Source organism: Ochlerotatus camptorhynchus, unplaced genomic scaffold, assembly GCF_037179485.1.
Source record: "Ochlerotatus camptorhynchus isolate MF236.1 unplaced genomic scaffold, CSIRO-AGI_Acam_v1.1 ptg000230l, whole genome shotgun sequence".
In the NCBI taxonomy this organism is placed as follows: Eukaryota; Metazoa; Arthropoda; class Insecta; order Diptera; family Culicidae; genus Ochlerotatus; species Ochlerotatus camptorhynchus.
Window position 1 is genome coordinate 1,420,441 of NW_027040720.1, and position 21,612 is coordinate 1,442,052.

Here is a 21,612-nt window from a genome sequence, read left to right on the forward strand (position 1 = left end):
CTACACTTCCAATAGTGCTGGAACCACCATCCCGAGCGGTCTTCGCTTGCAGTCTCGTTGTTGGCCAGGTTTCTTGTAGGAATGGCACACAATCGGCTTTCAATGCTGTCCCTCGGACGGCGCTTCGATTTTGCTTGCCTCGTCGTATAACTTCTCCCGGATCAGGTTTAGCGTCAGTTTGCGTTTCGAAGGCAGTAGTCAACGCGTTGAATGACTTGGGCGCAACGATGGAAACTGTTGACGTTTTTTACAACACTTACTTCGTTGTCGTGCCCGACAGTTTGTTTGTATTCTTACTATCATGCTCTACTGACGTCTCTTCTTACACAATCACAAACGGTAGAACAACATTCGAGCAAAGAGAAAATTATCAAATAACTATCATATGACATGTGTGATTTCGTTCTAATTCCTCAATTTGGTCTAAATTAAACCATTTTTGATCAGAAATGTTGTTACTAGGACATCGTTGCTTGCTATTTTCAGAATTCACACAAGCACAACATCAGCAGCTCTTATTATGAGAAAAACTAAAATACATACACATTCGTGACGGTTTTTGGTGACAGTGTCGTATGGCAGAGCCTGTCATATGACATTTTAGTTTGGTACTGTAATTTGATAGCTTGTTTTGCAAAGGCTGTCACAGAAAATATGCCCACGATTCCAGAAGTAGCAAAATCGTCGCACGAGCTTTTTCATCTCCTTCTGTCCACGCCGGTGGAACACCCGCCGCCGCTTGACCTGCTCAAGTGGAACAGTGGAATGAATAAATTCGTATTAAAGGTCTTTACAAACTTCTGTGACGATTTCAAGTTTCAGCCAAGCACGCAGATGTGTTCAACGATTCACTAGGACATTGCAAGAAGCTAAAGGTAAAGCTTTTGCTCAAACCTAATGCTCAACCTGTTTTCTGTCCCAAGCGGCCAGTTCCTTTCAACACAATTCCATTGGTCGATGCTGAAATTACATGGTTGGAATCATTTGGTATCATCGAGTCTATCGATTTCTCTGAGTGGGCTGGTCCAATCGTGGCTGTACGTAAACCAAACGGCCGGGTTCGTATCTGTGTGGACTGTTCAACAGGACTCAACGCGGCGTTAGAAGCTAATCACTACCCGCTTCCCACTCCGGAGGAAATTTTCGCCCAACTCAATGGCAGTTCCGTATTCAGCATCATCGACCTCTCCGATGCATACTTGCAGCTCGAGGTGAATGACGATTCAAAAAAGCTGCTCACCATCAATACGCTATCGGGGTTTATTCCGGTTCAATCGCCTCGCTCCAGGGGTGAAGTCTGCACCGGGAGCATTCCAACGACTGGTTGAAGGAATGATTGCGGGAATACCTGGCGTCCGCTCTTTCATCGACGATGCCATAGTATTCGGCCGGGACTTGGAGTCGCATGCAGCATCACTCAACCAGCTTTTCCGACGACTTCAGGAGTATGGATTCCACGTCAAGACAGAGAAGTGTAGTTTCTTCCAGTCGCAAATACGCTACTTGGGACACATCGTGAACCGACAAGGTATCCGTCCAGACCAAGAGAAAATCAAACCAACTCCAACCAACGTCACTGAGCTGCAATCGTTTCTGGGCGCGGTCAACTTCTACGGAAGATTCGTGCGCAACCTACAAGAATTGCGCTATCCCATGGACAAGCTTCTCAAGAAAGAAACGAAGTGGAAATGGACATCCGAGTGTCAGCAAGCTTTCGAAAAGTTCAAGACAGTTCTTCAATCAAACTTGTTGTTGACACACTACGACCCCAAGCTGCCGATCATCGTGGCAGCAGACACCAGTTTCCCGATGGCATCATGAAGGTTGTGCAACACGCTTCGATGACACTTGCATCCGCAGAACGTAATTATGGACAATCTGAAAAGGAAGGTCTTGCGTTAGTCTACGCATTGACGAAGTTCCATAAGTATTTGCTCGGACGACATTGCACATTGTTGACCGACCACAAGCCATTGCTGTCTATTTTCGGTTCGAAAAAGGGAATTCCACTGCACACTGCGAACAGACTGTAACGCTGGGCACTCACGATGCTCAATTACGACTTCGAAATTCAACATTAAATTTTGTCCACCAACGACTTCGGATGTGCAGATTTGGTATCCCGGCTCTTCGACCGAACCAATCCACCAGAGGAAGAATTTGTGATTGCAGCACTCACCATGGAAGAAGATTTGGTAAGCATCCATACCAGTTTCTTTCGCAGCACTTCGAAAGGCTACAGCAACAAACAGCACTCTTCAAACCATTGCAAAGCATATCCGTGATGGTTGGCTTAACAAAACTCTCTTCGATGCTGAAGTTTAACAGACGAGAATCGCTCAGTGTAATCGACGGCTGCGTGATGTTCGGCGATAGAGTCGTCGTTCCCAACATGTTTTGACGAAGGATCCTGCAACAATTCCACCGTGGTCATCCAGGAATGGTTCGTATGAAGGCAATTGCAAGAAGCTTTGTACACTGGCACGGTATGGATAACGAGATCGAAGAATTCGTCAAACGCTGCGCACCATGTTCCACAGCTGGTAAAGCTCCGTCGAAAACGACACTAGAATCGTGGCACATTCCAAGTAAACCCTGGTCCCGGATTCACATCGACTACGCAGGACCTGTAGATGGTGTCTACTTTCTGGTGGTGGTTGACCCGCACTCCAAGTGGCCTGAGGTGCATGTAAGCAAATCGACAACAGCGAAAGCCACCATCAAACTATTGAACCAGTCATTCGCTACGTTTGGTGTACCCGAGGGAATTCCAAGTATTCTGCACCAATCTTGGTATTCGGCACATCCGCACCCCACCTTACCATCCACAATTCAACGGTTTGGTTGAAAGACAAGTATATCGCTCAACTCCATCCAGCGATCTCTGCGATCTGCTGAAATGATGTTCGGTAGGTCGATACGCACCGTCTCATCGCTGCTGCAGCCTAGCAAGCACACCACCACATCCAGAGACAGACAAAAGCAGAACGACGCTTTCAACAGGAAACACGGCGCATTTAAGAAGAGTTTTCAGCATGGCGATTTGGTGTATGCCAAGGTTCATCAAGCAAATTCTTGGCAATGGGAACCAGCGACGGTCATCGAGAAGGTGGGAAATGTTACCTACAACGTTTTTCTCGGAGATGGGCATAGGTTGATCCAATCCAGCAGCAGCCATTCATCCAGAAGAACCTGCAACAACACCGCGTTTAGAAGAACATCTTTTGGACGACTCAGAAATTTTGGAGTTAACGGATTCAGATTTCTCCAATCCAGCATTAGACACCGAAACTGAAGGTACTGACGATGCAACAGATGCAATTGAGGAGGCAGCTCATCCGGGAACTCCACTCTTGGAAAGAGGACGGTGTATGATTCAACTTCCGACCTGTTTCAAACCCTACTGGATGACAAAACCTTAGGGGGGAAATGTTGGATCGTAGCAACCACTGGAACACTATAAAACTATGCAACTGGCAAATATTGAGATATGATACGTTAGACCCTGAATAAAGAACCATCTCTAGTATTTATCAAGCTATCTTTCTATTCCGGAACTACTTTCCGGACAGATGGCTAGAGTTTGCCACGATTGAAGTAACTGGCAGCTTGCTGTTGGTTGCTCTGTAGAACATTTCTTTGTGGAGAATTAGGATTTACCTTGTTAGCTTCACCAGGAACATCACAAGCATTTTTAATTTCAAGCAAAATTTTCTAAACTTAAATTACAAATCGTGATGCTATTTCTATTCTTCTTCTTCTTCTTCTTCTCTTGCTTTTGATGGGACCGGTGTCAGTGACCATATGCCCAGTGGTTTTGTTTGTTCGTCGAAGTTTTTTATGCCAACGCAGTCGGGCACCAAGTGCTTGCCCGCTCAAGCTGTCAAGCACTCGTTTGTTGTGTTTACAATAGATCAGTGCACGAAGATTTGCTGCACTCTTCTCTCACCCGCAAATTTTGACAGTTTTGGGTGGTTTGTTTTAGTTCCCATTCGTTGCCATCTTTTTTACTCAGGCTGTGAACCATTTGCCGAGTTTAATTTAACTCGTGGTTAAAAGTGACATTTCGAAAGTTATTTTCTATGTTCGAAAATCCCTGTGCTGTCGATCGACCGGTTTTCGAGCCACGGTTGTCAAAATTTAACTTCTTGTCTGTCAGAAATAACCATGCTCGGATAGCAGGGTTAATCGATAACTTTCCATCTGTCAAATTTTAACCAAAAGTTAAAATAATCTACCAAATGGTTCAGAGCCTCAGAGACAAAAGTATTGGAACCAAAAAGTGAGGTTATGGACCGTGCACTGCTCTATTCCATTTTTATTTTTTTTTTTCAAGAAGTGAAACATATCTCGAAAAGTTTTCAAGTCGTTTGATTTGATATCAGCGTCCAGAATTTGCCGTCGAAATCGTATTTCGAGCGGGTGATGGCGTATTTGTTGCAGTGGAGTACTACATGGTCTGCCGTGTCCTCTGCCAGGCAGACGTCGCATTCAGAATCCTGAACAATTTTCATTTTAGCTAACCAGTTGTTGGCGTAGCTGTGTCCGGTGATTAGGCGGTTTAGTGTTCTGATTTCTTTGTTGCTGAGTTGCTTGCCCTTGTACCAAGGGTGGTCGCTGTAATTTGGCTGAATAGCAAAGAAGTGCTTGCCTTTTTCCTCAGCGTAAGTAGAATACCATTTGTTTGTATTATCTACTCTTAGCTGATTCCGTTCCGTGAAGATTCCGTTCTTCAAGATTCGTTCCGATCCTGTGCCAGCTTTGGCAAGCTCGTCTGCAATATCGTTCCCTTTGATTGCTGTGTGGCTCGGGATCCACTGGATCGTGACTTTCAGGAACGACGCCTTAACAATGATGTCGTGAATCATTGAGTTGCGATTTCGTTCCTCGAGTTCCCCTTCTATCAATTGGCAAGATGATAGTGAGTCCGTGAAGAGTACTGCTCCAAAGATTTGCTAATGCTACTGAGATAGCGAACAATTCGGCGGTCATTATGCAGGTCTCTATGTCCAATCGTAGACTGATTCTGCGGTTCGTGGTTGGGCAGAATACTCCTACGCCACAGGAGGTCCCCATTTTTGAAGCATCTGTTTATATGTTCGGGCGGTGTTTGTATTTAGAGTTTTGTAAGAATGTCTGTTTCAGAGCTCGTGGATCGCAGTTTCTTTTGGCAGGTGCTGCGTTGAGAAGCACCGGTATTGTGCACTCTGACTGACGGGATCACCGCCTCAAAGATGTGCCGGTGTTTCAAATAAGTGCGTTCAACTAACGTTAGCATGTCCTCTGGTATTTCGGATCCACCTAGTAGCGTGAGTTGGTCTGCGCCAACACTGCCGTTCAAAAAGTGTTTCGCAATCTCTTTACAGGTTACTTGTTCCATTCGTATTTCTAGCGGACTTTCCGCTGCAAGTGCTGCCAGAGTGTTCCTCGGTGTGGTCCTCGAACATCCTGTTGTTTTACGCCAACATTGATTGATCATCGTTTGAAGCGATTCTTTGTTAGTTTTACTAGCATTCTCGAAAATGGTGCATCCATACTCGATGACACTTCGTATGAGAGCTTTATACAAAAGTCCCATCGTCTCTGGGTGTCCGCCGTGCTTTATTTTCGATATAACCTTCATCATATTCACACGTTCCTGAATTTTGTGTCGTAGCTCCCGAATGTGTTTTCCGTAGCTAGTCGTTCTATCCATGTATCCTAGGTATTTGTAGCTTGGCACTGTTTCAATAGGAGTTCCTCCGACTTTTACTCCCAGTGTCACCTTGCTTGCTTTGAAAATCATCGCTTTGGTTTTATCTGGGTTGATTTCCAAATTTAATTCGGCTGATTTTCTTTCGATTCTGTCGATGGCTGCTTGTGCCTCGACCGTGATACTGTCAAGGTTATTCCCAAAGACGAGGATGAAAAAATCATCGGCATACTGGACTAGAACTGTATCTTCACCTGCGATTTCGTGCAAATCGGCCGTATACAAGTTGAATAAGACTGGTGACAGTACATCACCCTGCGGCAATCCGTTGCTAACAGCCCTTTTGATTTCCTCCGTTCCAGTTTTCATAATCACAGTTCGATTTCGCAAAAATACTGTGATCCATCGAATGTATTCTTGGGGTACGTTGAATCCGCGTTAAAAGCGTTGCTTAGGTCCAAAAAGACTCCGACTGTGGTTAGTCCGCTCCTCCGGTTAGCTTGGATGAGGTTCGTAACGTATGTGATGCAAGTGTTCGTTGACTGTCCTTTACGAAAACCGAATGATAGGTTGGGTAGTATTTGCTGCTTGTCGATAAACTGGTTTAGTCCATCTAGAACAGCAGAGTTTAGCGTTTTTGTTAGTGTAGATACAAGGGATATTGGTCTGTTCCCCGCTGGAGTGGTGTTGTCCTTTCCGGGCTTTGGCACGACGACGATACGAATTTCCTTCAGATGCTGTGGTAGGCTTCCCTGTCTCCAGTAGTTGTTCAGTTCGATCAAGACTAGCTTAGTCACTTGTGGGCTCAGGGACTTCAGCATTTCATAGGTGATACGATCAACTCCTGGAGCCAACGATTTCTTCCGGTTCAGGATGTTGTTCCATTTGTTCTGGTCCATGATGTCGTAATTGCTGATTGTTGGTCCATAAATTCCTTTGCCAGATCTGGATTGTCCTGGATTATGTTGTTGCGCGTACCTGTTTTCTTTCCAGTGAGTCGTCGTATCTTTTTCCAGAGTTCGGCTGAACTTGTTTGTGGGTCCACCTCTTCGGCGAATCTGTTGATGTTTTCTTTGACGTTCGCCTTCTTCAACTGAAGAAAGATTGCTGCACTTCTTTTCAGGTGAATCAGGTTTTCCGGGGTGCTGTTTCGGTTGAAGTTCGACAACGCCTGCTGTTTCACCTTCCAAGCTGCCTCGACTTCGTCGCTCCACCAATATTTTGGGTTGAAGTGATTGGTCATTCTGTTGCGCTTTATTATTGTTCCTACTTCTCGGCTGAGGTCGCTGAATTCACCAACTGTAATGGTGTCTAGCCTGGATATGTCTGTTTTTATCTGTCTTCTGTTGAAAACGAATTTCTCCTTGTGTGGAACTTGGGTGTTCCATTATATTTCTATTGTGAGGTGGTGACTTCCGATTGACTCGTCTCTTACAGTCCAGGTGCAGTCCAACACTAGGTTGCTTGAGACCAGTGTGAGATCAATGGCACTGGCCTTCTTGTTGAGTTGTTGCGGTTTGTAAGTGGGGCTTCCGTCGTTCATAAGAATCAGGTCGGATGTGTTGATTGCCTGGATGGCTGCTGCACCTCTTGGGGACGTTTTGTCATTACCCCACAGTGTGTGATGGCAATTGAAGTCACCACCAAAAATCACTTTTGGAAATTTCCCTAGCGAGGTCGATATCATGTTGGAAGTCGTTAAGGGGCATTGAGGGAGAGAGATATACCGCTGCTAGGACAACTTTCAGGATTGGTACGTATATTGCCACACACTGACTTCCATCGCTGGTCGTAGGTATGGAAATGGGCTGGAAACCGTAGTCTTTGTGTTTCATTTCAAGAAAACCCTGCTAGATTGCTTTTTCTCAGTGGTAAAAATATAGTCAATTTGAAGCTGAAAGCATAAAGAATCGTTTGCATGCATTCAGCGAAGTGTTTTCGTAAGAAAATCCAGTGAAAATAGTGTTTCAATTTGGGTTGCCGAAAATAGTCTGTCATGCCGAAGCCGTCATTTCCCCTACTTTATTGTATCCGCTGATGTTGTATATTCTGGAGTTTTGGTTTTCTGCTTTTGACCAAGTTTCGGATAGGAGGGCCGCTGTGTACGACCCAGTCATCAATGATCTTTGTAGTTCTTTTTTGTGTTTGGAAACGCTTTGTATGTTACACTGAAGTAGTTTTATCCCTTTTCTCCTACTATCCATAATTAATCAGGGAAAGATGAATGAGTCTAATTTTTATGAATAACGTCAAAACTTAGATATTTTTTGCCTGTTTCGATAATGTTTTCTCTAGCTTGTCCTTTCAAATTCGTATCTGCGATGATGGCACTGTAGTAGCAACAATCAATACGAAACTAACAGTCCGCATCGTGCTCTCTTGCCGTGCGGATCTATTTGCTTTTTGCTGAAGGAAGTGTTACTACTACCTAAAGCTACAACAAATTTAAACAGCACTTTTCAGTGCTCAACCTGTAAAAATTTTCTACCTTGTTCAACTCTTATTCCTCTTCGATCCTTGTTTGGACCCTACCCGAGGTAATCCTTCTTGGATATCGATTTGGAAAATTCCTCTTCGACCCTTCAGATTCTTATAGTAATCTGCTTGGAAGTCGATTTGGATAAAAATTTACTGCCGCCATGGCGCCTAAACGCAAAAGAAAGGGGCAAACTCTTGACCCCCCTTCTGATGAAATTAATTTGAGTAATCAATTTGATTTGCTCACGGATGATGAGAATGATCCATCATCCAAGAAAAATTCTAGTAAACTTTCCCGGCTTAATGCCAAGAAGGAAAAGATTCCCCCTATTGTGATAACCACTACCGATTTCCATGCTCTTCGCATGGAACTTTTGAATTTCGTGAAAGTTAAGTTTTCACTACAAATTGGACGTCGGGGTGAATGCCGTGTATTGGCTGAAACCTTGGACGGATTTAAATGTCTTCTCAAGTATCTTACTGAGAAGAAGCACAAATTTTTTACTTACGACACCAAAACTGAACGTGTGTTCAAGGTTGTCATGAAAGGACTGCCCAGTGGTGAATCCCTGGATCAGATCAAAGATGAACTGGCAAAATTACTTGGACTTGTGCCACTCCAAGTAATCAAAATGAAAATGAAATCCCGTCCTGGCGATTCGCGCAACGGGATTTCTAATGATTTTTATTTAGTTCACTTCAAGTCTAGTGAACTGAACAACCTTAAGGCCTTAGAAAAAGCTAGCCTTATGCTCCATGTCCGAGTGAAGTGGGAACACTTCAGGAAGACTGGAGGAAATTTCCAAAACCTCACCCAGTGCCGTAAGTGCCAGGGATGGGGTCACGGAACTAAAAATTGCTACATGCCAGCTAAATGCATGAATTGTGGTGATTCCTCTCACGCAAAGGACGACTGTCCTGTGAAGGAAGATCCTAAGAAATTTAAATGTTCAAATTGTGGTGAAAACCACAAATCCAATTTTTGGGAATGTAAGACTCGCAAAGCGATCCTACAATCTCGTTCTAACCGTCAGGTAGGAAACGCTCCACGTTTCCGACCAGGTACAAATTCCTCTGCTGTTAACAACGGTCAGCGAGGAACAAATTCTACATTCGTACCCGTAGGTACAAATATCTCCCCTGCTTCAAATGTTTCATCTGTACCTACTCCCCTCGCTGCTAACAATGTTCAGCGAGTTAATGGAGCTACCTATGCTGCTATTGCAGCGGGTAGAAATCAAAATACTAACCAACGTTCTAACGGAAATTTTGACAATTTTGACTTAGGAAGCATTACTGCCCCCAAAATGGAATTTTTACAGAATTCATTAATTGACATGATTTCTGATATGCTTAAATCTAACTCCATGTTTGATGCTATTCAAACTGGTGTAAAATTTGCAAATAATATTGTCATGACTTTAAAATTCAGTAATGGATTTTAAAGCATTAAATATTGTAAATTGGAATGCTCGATCTCTTAAAGATAATGAAGACGAGCTATTTAACTTTTTGCGAGTTCATAACGTGCATATTGCCGTTATAACTGAAACGTTCCTTAAACCTGCCCATAAGGTTAAGAAGGACGCAAATTACTTGATTTATAGAAATGATCGTCTTGATGGACCCTGTGGTGGCGTTGCCATCATTATTCATAGACGAATCAAACATAAAATTCTTTCTTCATTTGAAACCAAAGTTTTTGAAACTTTGGGAGTTTCTGTTGAAACAAAATTTGGACAACTTACGTTTATAGCTGCCTATTTGCCATTCCAATGCGTAGGCCAGCAAAAGAATTTCCTCAAGGGTGACCTCCAGAAACTTACCTAGGTCTAAATTCTTCATTATTGGTGATTTTAATGCAAAACACCGCTCATGGAATAATGCTCAAAGCAATTCCAATGGTAATATTCTGTTTGATGATTGTTCTGCAGGTTATTACACTATTCAATATCCATACAGCCCAACATGCTTTTCTTCTGCAAGAAATCCCTCCACTATTGATTTGGTCTTAACTGATTCATGTCAACTTTGTAGCCAACTGGTTACCCATGCTGACTTCGGTTCTGATCACCTTCCAGTAACTTTTGAAATATCCCAAGAAATAATTTGTAATCCCAACAGCTCTACTTTCAATTACCATAGAGCTGATTGGGAGCAGTATCGAACATTTATGGAATATAACTTCGATCCAAACATTCCTTTGCAAACCAAAGATGAAATTAATTATGCTCTTGAGTCTCTGACTACTTCTATAGTTGAAGCAAGAGCTGACTCAGTACCAAAATGCGAGGTTAAATTCGATTCAATTATAATAGACGATGATCTTCAGCTCTTGATCCGTCTTAAAAATGTCCGTAGGAGACAATATCAAAGAACACGCGATCCTGCCATGAAAGTTATCTGGCGAGATTTGCAAAAACAAATTAAAAAGCGATTCTCTGCCCTGAGGAACAAAACTTTTGAAAATAATATTTCTAAATTAGACCCGAGTTCCAAACCCTTTTGGAAACTCACAAAAATTTTGAAAAAACCTCAAAAGCCAATTCCAGCGCTTAAAGAAGGTGGTAAAATTTTGATCACAAATTTGGAAAAAGCTCAGAAACTTGCTAAGCAATTCGAGAGTTCCCATAATTTCACTTTGGGTCTTACTAGTCCTATTGAGAATCAGGTTGCTCGGGATTTTCGGAATATTTTCTCTCGGGAAAATATGTTTGATGATTCCTGGGGGACTGATTTGGACGAAGTAAGGTCTATAACTAAAAAATTTCAAAATATGAAAGCTCCAGGTGATGATGGAATTTTCTATATCCTCATCAAAAAACTCCCAGAGAGTACCTTGTCTTTCTTGGTAAAATTATTTAACAGATGTTTCCATTTGGCATACTTTCCTGATAAATGGAAAAATGCAAAAGTTGTTCCAATTTTGAAGCCGGATAAAAATCCAGCTGAAGCTTCTAGCTACCGTCCAATAAGTTTGCTTTCTTCAATAAGTAAACTTTTTGAAAAGATAATTTTGAATAGAATGATGCTTCACATCAATACGAACTCAATTTTTGCAGATGAGCAGTTTGGATTTCGCCATGGGCATTCAACTACTCATCAACTCTTGAGAGTTACCAATTTAATTCGTTCAAACAAATCTGAAGGCCACTCAACTGGCGTTGCTCTTCTAGACATAGAAAAAGCATTCGACAGTGTTTGGCATGAAGGTTTGATTGCTAAATTGAAAAAGTTTAATTTTCCACTTTATATTATGAAATTAGTTCAAAATTATTTAACTGACAGAACTCTTCAAGTAAATTATCAAAATTCCAAATCTAATCGACTACCTGTTAGGGCAGGAGTTCCTCAGGGTAGCATTCTTGGGCCTATATTGTATAACATTTTCACTTCGGACCTCCCTGATTTGCCTCAGGGTTGCCACAAATCTTTGTTCGCTGATGACACAGGCATTTCCGCTAAAGGAAGAAGTCTTCGTGTTATTTGCAGCAGACTGCAGAAAAGTTTAGATATTTTCTCTTCTTATTTACAAAAATGGAAGATTTCTCCCAACGCTTCCAAAACTCAACTTATAATATTTCCACATAAGCCTAGAGCTTCGTTTTTGAAACCTAGTAGTAGTCACATAGTCACTATGAACGGAGTTCCAATTTCCTGGTCAAACCAAGTGAAATATCTTGGATTAATACTTGACCAAAAATTAACTTTTAAAGATCACATTGAGGGCATTCAAGCCAAATGTAACAAATATATAAAATGTTTGTATCCTCTTATAAACAGGAAATCCAAACTTTGCCTGACGAATAAACTTCTAATATTTAAACAAGTTTTTAGACCGGCCATGCTTTACGCTGTGCCAATATGGTCTAGTTGCTGCACTACCAGGAAAAAAGCACTTCAAAGGATTCAGAACAAAATTCTGAAAATGATTTTGAAGTTGCCTCCCTGGTACAGTACAACCGAAGTACATAGAATTTCGAATGTTGAGACTTTAGCACAAATGTCCAACAAAATAATTAATAATTTCAGGCAAAAATCGTTGCAATCCTCAATTGCAGCGATTAATTCCCTTTATACTTAGATAAGATTTAGTTTTAGTTTTTAGTTTTAAGATATCAATTGTTATACTGACATGCAGGTTAAAAACCTGTTTAAAATACTGAATTGCCAAGACATGAACAATGTAAAAACACTTAGATATATATCATAACAATTAAGGCTGGTACGTTACTGCAGTAACTGGAGCACCTAGGTTAAAATGAAATGTAATTTATTTTGAATTTAGAACAAATAAAGAGTTAAAAAAAAAAAAAAAAAAAAAAAAAAAAAAAAAAAAAAAAAATACGAAACTAACGATTTTAAATTGGCTCACCACTTTAGTAGCCTATTGGTCCCAAGCAAACGATTAACGTACCCTATTCTAGTTGAAATTCTATTACTACACTATGTTTGTTTTGATTCGCTATGAAAGTTTGACAGATAACATCAGGGGTGTGTGGATTCATGCAGAACATGCAGGGGTGAGTGAAATAGCTTGGGACTGCTTGGGACCGTTGTTCTGGTACTGAGTGAGCCAAAAATAATAATGATTTTTTTCGGGACCCAGTGGTCTTAGAGTTACCTCTATGGTGGTACTGTGTTCTTTTTTGCAGTACAGGCAACAACGAGGCACTTCGGCAGTTTGCTGTTTTGTGGTTGTAGCGCAGGCAGTTTAGACAAAGAAAAACTTTTCTGTAGAATAGTTCCACCTTGATGGAGCAGCTGTATAGTTTTACGAGCTCTGGTAACTTATTCGACCGGAACGTGACACTGACGCGAGTTGAGGGATTTTTTGCGTTGTTAACAAAGCGTTGGAAGCGATAAACGTCCGTAATCGGCACCAAGCTGTGTATGTCTTGTATGATTTCTTCGGTCGTCATATCAGTCGGGATCCCGGAGATAACTCCAGTTACTGATATCAAGTGCTTGGCTACATAAGCTTTAAATCCGTATCCACTACGCTGTTTAGTACAAGTCTGTTCGCCGCTGTGAAGTTATTGAGATATACTAATACCTTCCTTTTTCCTGCGTTTTTGATTTCCGTGACGTGAGAGGAGGTTCCGAATATTCTTCGTAGCATTCTTCCAACTGATATCTTATTGATGCTTTTTTGTTGATCTGCATCGGTGAGGTCCACATAGACGCGGAAGGATCCGCCATCTTTGTCAGTGTAGTAGTAGTCCTGCTTGGGGTTTTCCTTTCCTTTTGGCGGGTTGGGTTCTGTCAGTGTAGATCCTTGTTCCGTAGTTTTCGATGGTCCAGGTGTTGTCCGAATTCCGGGTGGGGGCGTTGGGGGTTTAGGTTCTTGTAGATCATCCACGTCCATGATGTTTGTTCTTCTTCCTCATAACAAAATGGCCGATACCAAGTGAGCGACTTTTTCGCTGTAACTCAATTTCAAAGTTATTTAGTGGAGGCGAACCAGCCCAAGGCTGAAAGCCTCCCTAATAAAGATACAAAATAATAATAATAATTCAAAGTTATTTGTTCAGTATTTATATTTTTCGGTGATTGATAGACTAATTTCCGTAGTTTTTAGCTATTTTCAAATATAAATATTGAAATAAACTTCCACTTTCACTGAAAACAAATTCGTAACGATAACCAAAATCGACTGGTCTAGCCGATGGCGCGCGCGAGAATGTGCTATTTCTATGGGCTGTTGGCTATGAGTAAGCTCATCAAACGCTAAGACCAATCCAAACAAAACAAACACACTAAACTGAAAATGGCCAAAACCAACTGTAGACATTCCCACCTCTAACGACCTTGGTTGCATTCCGCAATTGTCAAATCGTATCTCATTTCCATAAACCAATCTTTTCCTTTCCAGAATCCGACAGTTGAATCGACTAAGCGCAACATCTGCATGCGCGGCTTAGCAAACGCAACTCTCAAAGAGAAATCAACTGCTACCGTTTAAGCACTAAATTTTCCACGCTGCAATGGATCATTTTAGATGGCTGAGTTTTGAACCCACCACAGCTTTCATTTGGCGCTACTGTATACGGACGAACCAATGTAAAATACTGTGGTAGCCACAGTACGGTGCTGTCAAAACCTCAGCATCTTCAATGATCCATTATTAATATAATATCTACATATGGATATGTAACTACTACTACAGCAACAACAACTACTACTACAGCTAGTGACAGAGACGCGTACACACACACACACACACATACTTACTACCAAACACCCCTCACACACCCACACACTACACCCGCATGTGTGTGTGTGTGTGGAGAGCCGGTGGAGGTGGGCAAAGCAAAATTGTGCAAGAAAAATTTTACCGCTAGAGAGGCAACAAAATTTATTAGGAATTTACTGATAAACTATTTTTTGTCGTAGATGTTAAGCACCAACAAAATTATGAATAAAACCAATTTAGGAACAACCGCAATCCGCAATGGTTTGGCTTAAAAGAAGAAGAAGAAAAACAAACAGCTGCGGAAGCAGGGCGATTGGAAAGTATTTTGCGTGCATTATCAACTGAAAACGAAATTCTATAGCTCCGTGTGGACCTAGAAGAGTTCCACACGCAAACACGATACATGGTGTCTTTAAATTATTTGCAGTAATTTGAGGAACAGAGATAGTTATATATTGAAGTAAACAAATTGACGCAGCATGAGCAGTTTAGTGGATTTAAATGTAAACAAACTCTTATATTATCGACCGAAACCAGCATAAACAAGTAACAAATGGACAATGTTCAATCTTATCCAATCGCTTCAAGGTAAAACAAAACAAAACAAACAAAACTAGGGATGAACCTTTGCTAATATTTGTGCTAGGACGCTAAACAGTAAACAGCAACAATAACAACACACGCTATTTATTAAATTATTGCTTATTTTAAAAACTGAAAATAAAACAACCAACCAAGGTTAATAGAAGAAGAAAAAAGAAGAACTAAAACATCCACCGCACGCACGCATAATCCATATGGGCTATAACAAGATCACTTCAAACGTTGCAAACTAAAATATAAAATCTTCGCGCGAATAGCAAAATAGAAGAAGGTGCAGCGAAACAAGTTTTACTTTCCATTTTGTTCCATTCTTTCGGTTCGTATATATTTACGGTTGGGTTTCGGGAAACGAGTGATTTTCTTCTGTTTTTAGTTTAATTTTTATAATTGCACGTGTAATCAAAAAAAGTGTTTTTGTTCCTTTCTTAGGTAAAATTGAAGAAAAAAAAACGAATAAATGTGGACGCTAAAAGAGAATACCTTTTCCAAAGTTATTTTAAATTTATTCATCAATAAAAAAAAACAACCACAAGATATCATTTCCATCCCCTTTTGATTTTTTTTTGCAAGAATATTATATTTTTTTATCGCATTAACCCGCGCCGCGCAGTGATAGAATAAAGTAAGCAAAGTTTGAAACACACACACACACACAACAAATACAAATTGCAGTGAAAAGCAGAAAACCTCTCACACGTCGTCATCGTTGCAATACTATGGCTTAAACTTCAGGATCGCGAAAAAGAAGCAGAAAGGGAAAAAAAAAGAAGTGCAGAGAATGTTTAAGCGTTTCCACGACCACGTTGCTGGGTTTCATTGTGATTTTAAAAACCAGACCAGAAAAATTGCGCTGGAAACTGCGGGAAGAGAAATAGAGGCATGAAGGATTATAATCGACAGAAACTGCAGGCAACAACATATACCTAATAATAAAACAAAATAGAGAAGAGAAGCTAAAACAAAAATCATTGGACAGCTTGAAATGAGTCGTTTGTGGAGTTTTGCTATTTGCACAATGATGACAGCCCCTGCCTTAAGGTTATAGCAGACAGAGTTTCGAAGAAACTTGCTCAACTTTTTGGCTCAGCTCTGGTACCAACAATCAATACGAAACTAACGATTTAAAATTGGCTCACTACTTGCAAAGCAAATCGATTAACGTACCCCATTCTAGTCGAAATTCTAGTACTACGCAATGTTTGTTTTGATTCGCTATGAAAGTTTGACAGATAAAATGAGGGGTTAGTGGATTTTCCTATGTTTTGAGGGGTGAATCGATTAGCTTGGGACCGAAGAGAGTACCAGAGCTGAGCCAAAAAGTTTAGCTCGTTATTTCGGGACCTTCTAGTCTTAGAGTTACCTCTATGCTGGTACTCTCTTCGGTCCCAAGCTTATCAATTCACCCCTCGAAACATAAGAAAATCCACTAACCCCTCATTTTATCTGTCAAACTTTCATAGCGAATCAAAACAAACATAGTGTAGTACTGGAATTTCTACTAGAATGGGGTACGTTAGTCGTATGGCAGTGTGGTTTTCAAGTTTTCGAGAAGAACTCAGCCACGGTTGTCAACATTTAACTTCTTGTCTGTCAGAAATAACCACGCTCGGATAGCAGGGTTAATCGATAACTTTCCATTTGTCAAATTTTAACCAAAAGTTAAAATAATCCACCAAATGGTTCAGAGCCGAAACTAACGATTTTAAATTGGCTCACTACTTGACTAGCCTATTGGTCCCAAGCAAACGATTAACGTACCCCATTCTAGTCGAAATTCTACTACTACACTATTTTTGTTTTGATTCGCTATGAAAGTTTGACAGATAAAATGAGCGGTTCGTGGATTTTCCTATGTTTCGAGGGGTGCATCGATTAGCTTGGGACCGAAGAGAGTACCTACGGCGCTTCTATATCTGTCGCTTGGATTCTGGCAAAGTTGCCAGTCTTCTTGATTTGTTGTCTTCGGTTGGGCCCAATCTTATACCCCGTTCACATTACAGCGTATATCACGTGATATACGCTGTCTTGCAATGAGCACTCATACATCTAGTTTACACTGGAAATCCTATGTATGAGTGCTCATTGCAAGACAGCCTATATTACGTGATATAGGCTGTAATGTGAAAGGGGTATTAGATCCATAGGCCAATATTAGAGCAAGTTTGAAAGAATAAAACATAAATTCAAAACATAATAAAACTTGAAATAAAGAGTTAAACTACTAACGAAGTGATATACTATATCTGATACTAAATTTTCGGACTCGAACACGCTGCTATAACAACGACCGAAGCTGCCAAACCATAGAGGTAACTCTAAGACTAGAAGGTCCCGAAATAACGTGCTCAACTTTTTGGCTCAGCTCTGGTACTCTCTTCGGTCTCAAGCTAATCGATTCACCCCTCGAAAAACCAATAACCCCTCATTTTATCTGTCAAACTTTCATAGCGAATCAAAACAAACATTGCGTAGTACTAGAATTTCGACTAGAATGGAGTACGTTAATCGTTTGCTTGGGACCAATAGGCTAGTCAAGTAGTGAGCCAATTTAAAACCGTTAGTTTCGTATTGATTGTTGGCCAAACCCAGTACGCCAACATGTAATACCTCTTCTCTCTCTGTTGGGTCATCCCTGCCCTGGGTGGGTGGAACTTCTACACCTGCCCTTGGTGGGGCCCTGTCTCATTCAGCATACAACCAACAATCAATACGAAACTAACGATTTTAAATTGGCTCACCACTTTAGTAGCCTATTGGTCCCAAGCAAACGATTAACGTACCCTATTCTAGTTGAAATTCTATTACTACACTATGTTTGTTTTGATTCGCTAGGAAAGTTTGACAGATAACATCAGGGGTGTGTGGATTCATGCAGAACATGCAGGGGTGAGTGAAATAGCTTGGGACTGCTTGGGACCGTTGTTCTGGTACTGAGTGAGCCAAAAATAATAATGATTTTCTTCGGGACCCAGTGGTCTTAGAGTTACCTCTATGATACAACATCAATCTGTCAGCTGGCTCCAACCATCACGATGGATCGGACACCTACGATATAGATCTACCCGTCAACCAGAGTGGCAGTCACCGTCGCGATGACACTAGCTCCACAGCACAGCGCGCTCGTACCCCACTCCTGCCTTCCCTAATAAAAAATAACCATAAACGAACGATAACCCAAATAATTGAACTTTTCCACTAATGGTTTGGAAGATACCCAGAACACGTCGTTAAGAAAAATAACCATAACAATTTTATTAGGGTTGCCTAAGCCAGTAAACTTCATCCTGCAGTGGAACATTAACGGGTTCTTGAACCACATTGGTAATCTAGAGCTTCTTTGCCACGAAGATCCCCCCTGGGTCATCGCGCTCCAGGAAACTAACAAAGCGACAACAGACCAAATGAACCGCTCCCTAGGCGGTAAGTATACGTGGGCAGCAAAACGGGGAAACAACTTCCGGCACTCCGTGGCCATCGCGGTTTTGAAGACGATACCTTTCCAGGTTGTCGATATGGACTCCGAGCTTCCCATACTTGGTGTCCAGCTGGCGGCACCGGCGAACATCTCCGTCGCATGTGCATACCTGCCTGGGGATCTGAACGGGCACCACACAAGCTGGGGCTGCCCCCGCTCCGACCCTCGAGGTGTTACCCTGGTCGATATTTTCGAGAAGGAAGACATGGTGATCCTGAATGACGGTATGCCCACGTACTTTAACGGGCGGCATACTTCTGCCATAGACGTCTCTGCTGTCAGCCGCTGCTTTGCCGGAAAAACTCAGTGGAGCGCGAGCACGGATCTCTATGGTAGTGACCACTACCCCATCAAAGTTCATCTTTCGACCGTCATCTTCCCCCGATGACAACATGGAGGCCCCGATGGCGCTATGAACAAGCGGACTGGGATAGCTATGGTGAAGCCGAACAACATTGAAGACTTTTCAGAAGTGGTATACGAAGCAGGAACAGCAACCATCCCAAAGACCAGCAGCGTTCCGGGGCGAAAAGCGCTACGCTGGTGGAATGAAGATACGAGGAAAGCCGTTAAAGCCCGGCGTAAAGCACTTCGCCGTGTAAAGCGCCTTCCTATCGGACATCCCGACCGCGAGGACGCTCTCCGTCACTACCATGAGTCGCACAATCAATGGCGGCAAGAAATCCGTGTCGCCAAGCGAACCAGCTGGATGGACTTTCTGGAAGGAATGAATTCGTCACAGTCTTCGGCTGACTTATGGAGGCAAGTCAACGCCTTCAGTGGGAAACGGCGCATGACACCGCTCTACGTACAGATTAACGGTGAAGCTGTTTCTGACCCTGCAATTGTAGCGGACGAACTCGGCTCGTACTTTGCCGATCTCGCAGCCATCGAGAAGTACGAAGACGAATTCAAGCGGAAAGCTAAGCCTTCGACGTCATCCATTGCAAGTTTTTCTGTTTCTTCTGACGCTGGAAACTCGGACATCAACCAGGCATTCTGCTGGCAGGAATTGCAGCATGCCCTCCGCTGCAGCAACGGAAAGTCGGCGGGTCCCGACGAAATCGGGTACCCTCTACTCAAGAGGTTAACAACGCCAGGCCAGCTACGGATGCTGGAGCTTTTCAACAAGCTCTGGCTCACCAACTCGTATCCAGCGTCGTGGAAAGAGAGCTTAGTCATTTCCCATCCCAAAAGCCAATGAAACAACCCGTTAAGCTAGCAAGTTCCGACCAATAGCCTAGACATGCTGTATGGCCAAGGTCCTGGAGCGAATGGTCAACAGGAGGCTAAAGCATTTCCTTGAAGCCGAAAACCTTCTAGACCATCGACAGCACGCCTTCCGTCAAGGGTACGGAACGTCAACTTATTTTGCAACATTAGGGGAGGTCCTCAAGAGTGCCAACGTCTCGTTGGATATATCGAAGGTCTTCAACAGGACGTGGACGCCCCTCGTCTTAGAGCAGCTTGTCAACTGGGGGCTGTGTGGACCCATTGTCCACTTCATCAAAAATTTCCTGACCGATCGCTCTTTCAGAGTCGCAGTGGGCAACACGAGGTCCCAGCTTTTCAGAGAAGAGACGGGCGTCCCACAAGGTTCAGTTATTGCCGTTACCCTCTTCCTTGTGGCCATGAACGGAGCTTTCGGAGGACTGCCGAAAAATGTTTACATTTTCGTGTATGCAGACGATGTACTTATCGTAACTACCGGCCCAACAGTAGCACGCAACAGGATCAAGGCCCAGGCAGCAGTCTCCGCTGTAGCCAGGTGGGCCAGCGCGGTAGGTTTCCAGCTTTCGGCCACCAAAAGCGTCAGATGCCACGTGTGTCCATCCCGGCACCGTATCAACGGGCCACCTATTAAAGTTGAAAGCCAGCCCACACCACTGAAGAAGACGGTCCGTATTCTGGGGGTACTTGTTGACCGGTCCCTCAATTTCGAGCAGCACTTTAAGGCGATCAAGAACGAGTGCCGCAGTAGGATCAACTTGATCCGCACTATCTCTCGCCCCCACCGGTCTATCAATCGCGACACTCGTTTCCGGGTTGCAAGAGCCATCATCGATAGTCGCCTACTGTACGGTCTTGAGATGACGTGCATCGCCACCGAAAAGCTCGTGCAGATACTAGCACCAACTTTTAACACCTACGTTCGGATTGTCTCCGGTCTTCTTCCGTCAACGCCCGCCGATGCCGCATGCATCGAAGCGGGTATTCTGCCCTTCCGCCATCGTATAACCGCTGCAATTGCAACGAAAGCCGCTGCCTTTACCGCAATGACCTCCGGAAATTACAGGATCTTTCTCCTCGATGAGGGGAACAGACTCCTCCGCGTGACTGCCAATGCGGAGCTCCCCCCCAGTGGCCAAGGTCCACTGGTACGGAGACAAAAGTTGGCGCATACTTCCACCAAAAATCGAGAGTCGGATAAAAAGTAGGTTCAAGGCTGGAGATAACTCTGCAGCGCTGAAGAGAACAATATCCGAACTGCTAGGCTCGGACTACCCAACCCATGCCCACATATACACAGACGGATCGCTTTCCCAAGCCGGTGTTGGAATTGGAGTAGCCGGAATTTCAGCACCGATGAGTAGCAGCCTACCGCCACAATGCTCGGTTTTCTCCGCCGAAGCTGCGGCCATCTTTGTTGCCGTTACAACACCCTCTGACCGGCCCATACTGGTGCTATCCGATTCGTATAGTGTGATACAAGCCCTTACATCGGAGACCATGACTCACCCCTGGATACAGGATATTGTGGAGGCCACACCTCCGAACACGGTGTTTTCCTGGATCCCTGGGCACTGCGGTATCCCAGGAAACAGCGAAGCCGATAGCCTAGCAGGGTCTGGACCAGCTAGCCCCCGTTACACCGACGAAGTGCCACTACAGGACATAAAGCGATGGATTGTCAGCAAAATGTGGGAAGTAGAGTGGTGCCAATCCCAATCCCTCTTCATCCGAAGAATCAAAGGAACGACGAGCAAGTGGACGGATATGTCGAAACTACGGGACCAGAAGGTGGTTTCTCGTCTTAGGACAGGTCATACAAGGATCTCACATAGTTTTGGTGGGACGCAGTTCCACAGAATGTGCTACGTTTGCGGAACCACAGCATCGGTGGAACACATTCTATGCCTGTGTCCGCAATATCAATATCTACGGGAG

The 21,612-nt window shown here is 43.1% G+C and overlaps 1 protein-coding gene across 1 annotated transcript in view; it reads left to right on the forward strand.

Moving 5' to 3' along the window:
* Positions 1 to 15,961, forward strand: part of Khc (kinesin heavy chain) — an 80,480-nt gene extending 64,519 nt beyond the window's left edge. Inside the window, exons 8-9 of the mRNA XM_065225499.1 lie at positions 14,046 to 14,157; positions 14,294 to 15,961. Of these exons, the coding sequence (XP_065081571.1) occupies positions 14,046 to 14,059 (14 nt within the window). The 3' untranslated portion in view covers positions 14,060 to 14,157; positions 14,294 to 15,961. The remainder of the gene's footprint in view (positions 1 to 14,045; positions 14,158 to 14,293) is intronic.
* Positions 15,962 to 21,612: the final 5,651 nt, after the last annotated feature.